Raw genomic sequence first — 6,651 nt, forward strand, 5'->3', positions numbered from 1 at the left:
ATATTAACGTACACTATATTTGTCAATAGAATTTACCAAGATTAGCCGCTGTTTTTTTTTTTTTTTGCGCTTTACACAATAAGAGTCACCACATCGTTAGGATAGATTCTCGGAAACGTCAATGTTGCACAAGTGGATTATAAATAAATAAATAAATAAATAATAAATAAATATTTACACCGTTTTAAAGTAATAATAATTGAAATTTGTTGGCGCTAATCGGCTCGCCGGCAGAAGATGCGGAAACGCGTAAAGAGCATGCGCAGTGCTGGTCTGGACTCCTGTAGGTTTATCTTTCTGCTGTTTGTTTACGATCTGTTATTAACAATCACTCTCCTGAAAACAGTCAGGACATGAGGCAGGGGATATGTAGGGTAGCTAACACCGCTGTATCTGTAAGCATTTAGCTAACTGAGCACAGACTGCTTGTAGTTATAGCTGGCTCTGTGTTTACAGTAGATTACAGCTAGCTAAGTTTTGGCAGCAGATCTTCTCAGGATACTCCCATATATCTGGCTTTCATTAATCTACATCCGTGCGGACATGTCGTGCACCATGGAAAAGGTGCTGTCCGATGCTCGGACTTTGCTGGAGAGACTGAAAGAGCACGACACGGCGGCCGAGAGTCTGATCGAGCAGTCGAGCACCCTGAGCCAAAGGGTCCACAGCATGAGGGAGGTGGGCAACGCTCTGCCTGATAAGGTAGGCCAGCAGGGGTTCAGTACTGCTCCTTTGGTTATTATTCCCACCTTATTATCTGAGGGAGACCTCGATTACTGTATTTAGCTGCTCTGCGCTGTGGTCTTTACTGTGTAAAGGAATTTCCTACGTAATTACATGTTTTATCAATTATGTGAAGTTTTCTGCAAATAAATTAGCTGTATTTGGTGAAGATCCCATTTTAACCATGCAGGCAAAAATTAATATCATTAATATAATATAACCCTGTCTTCTGTGGCTGCCTTTTTAAACAAATAAAGCAAAGGTCATTTTAAAGGGCCCATATGCTACATTTTCCCTATATTTATTTATTTTTTACTTTATTTTTATTTTTTACTCTACACTTGTAGTTAGGATATGGGGCAGTGGTGGCTCAGCGGTTAGAGCGCCGGGATATCGATAACAGGGTTGTGGGTTCGATTCCCGGGCTCGGCAAGCTGCCACTGTTGGGCCCTTGAGCAAGGCCCTTTACCCTCTCTGCTCCCCGGGGGGTGGAGTTGGCTGCCCACTGCTCTGGGTGTGTGTGTGTACTCACTGCCCCTAACACATGTGTGTGTGTGTTCACTACCAGATGGGTTAAATGCGGAGGACACATTTCGCTGTACAGTGACAAATACGTGCACCTTTATCCTTTATCCTATTTGTTAGGGGGTAAAAGTCATTATAATTTTTTTATGGCCATTTTACAGAGGATTGTTGTCACTGTGCCGTTAAGACTAATATATATAATTGGATTTTGCTGAATGCTGATTATGTGTATATGGCTATATCTATATCTGATGTCTAAAAGCACATTTCTTTCATTGTTTTTTTTTTTTCTTTTTCTTTTATTCAGTACATGGAAGAAAGTGCAGGATACCAGGAGCTGTCCAAATACAAACCCCATGTTCTGCTGTCCCAGGAGAACACCCAGATCAAGGAACTTCAGCAGGAGAACAGAGGCATGCTTCTTAATTCGCTTACATACAATATGCATCCCTAAAACTGTAGGATTTAGCAAAAAGTGTTGTCCAAAAGGTATAATTATAATATTTGCTATATGCTCTTTCCTTTGTCTGTTTCACAGAACTTTGGCTTTCGTTAGAAGAGCACCAGTACGCTCTGGAGTTGATCATGGGTCGATACCGCAAGCAGATGCTTCAGTTAATGATGGGCAAGAAGGAGCTGGACACCAAGCCTGTGCTCAACCTTCACAAGGACCACGCCAAGGTAAATACCCTCTTTCTTCTGCTGATTTTATACTGCTAGCTTTTACGAATGTGTAGCCAGTGTCATCAGTATACTCTCAAAAAGCATTAATCTTTGGCCTAGGAGGTGCAGAGCCAGCTGGAGCGAATATGTGAGATGGGCCAGGTGATGCGTAGAGCGGTACAGGTTGATGACCAGCACTACTGCTCTGTCAAGGAGAGATTGGCTCAACTGGAGGTAATGCATCAGTCCATGTCTGTTGTAAAGGGACATTCTGGCTAGAATAGGAAAACTGCCTCCTGATGACATCTAGAAGGAGCCTTTGGAAAAATCTTGGTGTTGATTCTTTAAAGCGCAGAAGTGAGTTTTCCTTTTCGGCCAGAGTGTTCCTTTAAATGTTCCTTTTAAAAGTTTATGTAGTTTTTATGTTTGTTTGTATTATTATGCTGTATTAATTTGAATGTTTTGGTGAAATTGACTGAATTTTCATCCTGATTTAGATTGAAAACAAGGAGCTACGTGACCTTTTGGCCATCAGCAAGAATACCCTGAAACCACACAGAGAAGAGAACAGCCAGCCCGACACAGAGCCTAGCCCCAGAGTTACTGACACAGAATGATGACGGCCAGAGCGTTGCTCTGTATTGAGGATACAGTTCAGCACAATTTCCTTTGTACCATCTCAGGACACCCATTAGCTCACATTTATGTTGTGGTTCATTACTGTTGACCTGCTGCCCACTGGTGCACATTTCTGCAATAGAGTAACAGCGGTAGATTTTATTTGTCTGTTTTTCTCAGGAAATCTGCACCACATTGTTACGTTCATTTCTGCTACCTGTCTTTTTTTCTATAGTTTTTTAAATTAATCTTAAAGTTATTTTAGATTTGCAGGGCCTTATGAAAGATTCAGCACTCTGGAAAAACCTCAGACTTTGCTGTATTGATACATACTCATTTCCATGCAAAAACAAGTGGCCATTCTTAGCTGCTTAGTCTCAGTTTAGGGATTTCTTAAAAGTGTTAAGTATTCAGGCTGATGAAACATGCATAAAGGGTTATTTTAAAAAATAATTAACTGTATACTACTATACTGCTACGATAGACTATAATAAAGGACTTGGTGTTCATTTCCTAGTAGGGTTAATGCTTGGCTGCTCTCTGTAATAGGGTGGCAGTAAATAAGCAGGTTTTTAAGATCACGCTTGTGTAGCATCAGGTCATGCTTTTCAAAGACCCATTCAGCCAACATGCCGAGCATTTATTACGTTCATAAAAATAAAAAGACGTAAAACTAGCAACAGTGGAATTTTTAGTCTGTTTGTGTTTGCATGAAAATATCTGTCAATTAAAATTTTGTATGTGTGATTTTTAATATAGCAAATGTTTGAAGCTTTTCTGGAGGTTGAATAACTTTTGCAAGACAGTAAAAAAATGTTAAAATATGATTTAAAATTAAATGCATAAATAAATCTTTCAAATGTACCCTTGCCTTTGAGTGGCCTTTAGTAGCTTTTAAAGAATTGCAGCAGTTTCTTCTATGGTCCCTGCATAAATTATAGTGGCATCGTGTCTGTGTATTGTGCACAGTTCTGATGTTAAAACTAGGTACAATGGCTTGACTTGAGTTTCAGCATGTAAATATAATGAAAGAATAAAGCTTGAGCTGGAGGTAAGGCACATGGTGCTAGTCCTCCAGACATGGATTAGGCCCTTAGGTCATTTTTAGTGGACAGTGGGGAGAAAAGAAGGTAAAAGACTTGCTGGAGAAATGATATCTCCCGGCTGGACTGGGAGTGCCTGGGGATCCCCCAGAATAAGCTGATGGAAGTGGCTGGAGACACGGCTCCGGGCTATTGGTGACAGGGTTGTGAGTTCGATACCCGGGCTCGACTAGCTGCCACTTTTGGGCCCTTGAGCAAGGCCCTTCACCCTCTCTGCTCCCCGGGTGCCACAGCAATGGCTGCCCACTGCTTTGGGCACATGTGCTCACAGTCTCTAGTGTGTTTGTGTGTGTGCACTGCAAAGATGGGTTAAAGGCGGAAGCTAAACTCCATCTGTGCCGACACTAATGATGAATATGGTTGTCTTGTCTTGTCTTATAATAGTATTTAAATACAGTGGAAGGCTTAATAATAGGGAGAATGACCCTAGGAGAACCACAGTCCAGCACAGGTTGGTGATTTATCTGCTTAAACACACTTCTGGTTCAGCTCATCAGTTAATTGACCAGTTCCAGACCAGTTCCCCAAACTCATCTTAGTGTTAAGAGCCCTGGTTTAGTAGTATGTCCAAGATAGTCCACCACCATTAGAGCTGCATTTACTAGTATAGTTCAGTGTAGTATCCCATCTGCAGTTGGGCGCCTCCTCACACGCCTGTCCAGCAGGTGGCGCTGATGGTCCTGCCGTGCGAGTGACCCCATACATTCGGAAAACATGACAGCTTAGCCTCCTGATGCAAAGTCAAGTCGGTTCAGCCAGCTAGCACCATCTACTCCAACATGTCTGAGAAAGAACTGGGTCAGAAATGGGACCGCTGCCTGGCAGACTGTGCGATTAAAGTTGGTAAGAGGTTTGTCAGATTACTGGCAAAGCTGGAAGAGCAGAAGTTAGCTAGATAGCTAGCTAACGCTACCCGTTTAAACAGGGGTTAGCGCTAGCGTCGTTAGCTAGCTAGCTAGCTGTGAACAAGGTTACATTAGGAGTTACCGAGCAATGCTAGCTAAAGCTAACGAAGCGTTCATCTCAGAGTAGACACGATCAGACTGAGCTAAATGATCAAGCATATTTATATGGGGCTTATTTTAATAACATAGCTACGTGTCCCAAAGCAGCATGACAGAAATGAGAGACGAGCCCTCCACGTTAACCTGCTAAGCCAGCCAGAGCTGAGGGTGGCAGGGAAACCCTCCCTGTGAGCCTCAGGAGTGAGAAATCCGAGGAATTCAAGGCTCAGAGGGAAAGCTAAGATGATTAAACTGTCGAAAAGGGGGGAAAGGTCTTTATTATGCATAAGGAAGAAATGCTGGGACTGAGAGGAACCAAGAAGCTCAAGTTTTGCTCAAGCATTAAGCTAAATAAGACTTATTGCTCCATAAATATGATTTATTTTGTAGTAGATATACTTTAACAAGGTCTGATGTAGGTAACCCATTAAAAGATTCATTTGCTTACATGGTCTGAAGATATCTTCATTTAATCATTGCTTTTGTCACTTATTAAATTAAATGTTAATTATTTGTTTTAATATTATGTAGCATAATAATAATAATAATAATACACAGTTTTGTTGGGTATTAATCTAAGACAAAATGCTTCCAACCAGTCCAACCCATATCCAGGTATTTAAGGTTATTGATGCCTTGGTTTAGGTAGTAATGGTTTAGTTATGTTTGGGCTGGAGCAGAACAGCTGTCCTTCTGGGGCGCCTTCACTACTTTAGACCAGTGTTATGAAATCAGTCCTCAACTAGTCCATATTTTTGCAAGTGTAGAGGACTGGTTTGAGAACCCCAGTGCTTTAGACCCTTCAGAGCACGTTCTGTGTTGTTGTCCTTCCTATACTAAATTTAGAGAATTGTTGGGCATTAACAGGTTAGAAATCTCAGCGGTACATTGCACGTCCCGTCCAGTCAGAAATCCTCTATGTGAGAAGTGAGTCACTGGTTCATGTCTCACTCATTTCCGACAGAGGTAGTCTGCTGCATTACTGTGCTGGTTTTCATGCCTGCTTCTTTTGTTGTGTCTCTAAAATCTGCCGTTTTTCCTGTAGGTGCTGGCCTCGGTTTGGGGATTGTGTTCTCCGTTGTATTCTTTAAGCGTGAGTATTCACTGGCATTGTCTTGTCTTTATTATAAAATAGACTGCTTTGACTTTTCTGGTGTATGTAATGCTTGCTGTATTTGTACCGTACACACAGGGAGGACTTTCCCAATTGCATTCGGCACAGGAGCAGGGCTGGGCATGGCTTACTCAAACTGCCAGAACGACTTGAGGTCACCATATCTTGTACTCAGTAATGCAGCTAAGGTCAGTAAGTGTATGGCAAGCCATGCTGTTCATATAATCCTATCACACTTGGCTAAGACTTGGCTTTTGGCTTTGGTTTGTCAGTGTGGCATAAGGAAAGTCTCAGATTATACTCACTCACTGTTTCCTTTAAGTCTCCCATCTGCATTTTAGACATCCAGGCCTAGTCTGATCTGCTGAAACTAAATGAACTGACTGGCTTTTGTCTCAATCTGTTTCAGGAGCAGTAGCGCCGTACCATGAAGATTTTGACTCTCTTTTGTTACTCATCTGAGGGCTGTCAGACTCCTATCCCTCCATCATTTGTGTGTGCCTGAAGCAGACGTTCTGTCTTTATTTAATCATATTGTTGAAAAGAAAAGCTGTAATGTTGAATGATGTAGATTTGAGAATGGAACAAACACAGTTAATAAATGATATTTTATGACATCAACAAACCGTCAACCGTCTTTGTGGCCTTTTTTTAACAACATTTAAAGCCGATTTCATGCAGGTGCCCTTAATAAAAGCCAAGATTGGCCTTAACCTTTGACACTGCTGGAAGTGAACAGCACAACACAGCCGAGGGTGTTAAGTTAATGCTTTTTGGCTGTTGTCAAAAAAAAAAAAAAAACCTGCCCAGATGATCTTGAGCCTGCTAAAAGTAATGGACAGTGTTTGGCAGTGTGACAATTCATGAGGTACATCTGGTCTCTACAGTGAAGTGCAAACAT

General features: G+C 41.6%; 2 protein-coding genes across 2 annotated transcripts; both read left to right on the forward strand.

Annotated features, from left to right (window-relative positions):
• The first annotated feature begins 248 nt into the window (after window positions 1-248).
• sike1 (suppressor of IKBKE 1) lies at window positions 249-3,393 on the forward strand. The gene is made up of 5 exons (XM_072696958.1): window positions 249-702; window positions 1,556-1,661; window positions 1,787-1,929; window positions 2,032-2,145; window positions 2,409-3,393. Exons 1-5 carry the CDS (start codon window positions 544-546, stop codon window positions 2,526-2,528), a joined length of 642 nt encoding a protein of 213 aa, XP_072553059.1. The 5' UTR covers window positions 249-543; the 3' UTR covers window positions 2,529-3,393.
• Window positions 3,394-4,319: 926 nt separating this feature from the next.
• On the forward strand, window positions 4,320-6,382 carry micos10 (mitochondrial contact site and cristae organizing system subunit 10). Its single transcript, XM_072656545.1, has 4 exons — window positions 4,320-4,475; window positions 5,682-5,729; window positions 5,829-5,938; window positions 6,160-6,382. Exons 1-4 carry the CDS (start codon window positions 4,412-4,414, stop codon window positions 6,166-6,168), a joined length of 231 nt encoding a protein of 76 aa, XP_072512646.1. The 5' UTR covers window positions 4,320-4,411; the 3' UTR covers window positions 6,169-6,382.
• The last annotated feature ends 269 nt before the right edge of the window (window positions 6,383-6,651 follow it).

Source organism: Salminus brasiliensis, chromosome 14 (genome assembly GCF_030463535.1).
Source record: "Salminus brasiliensis chromosome 14, fSalBra1.hap2, whole genome shotgun sequence".
NCBI classification, from domain to species: Eukaryota; Metazoa; Chordata; class Actinopteri; order Characiformes; family Bryconidae; genus Salminus; species Salminus brasiliensis.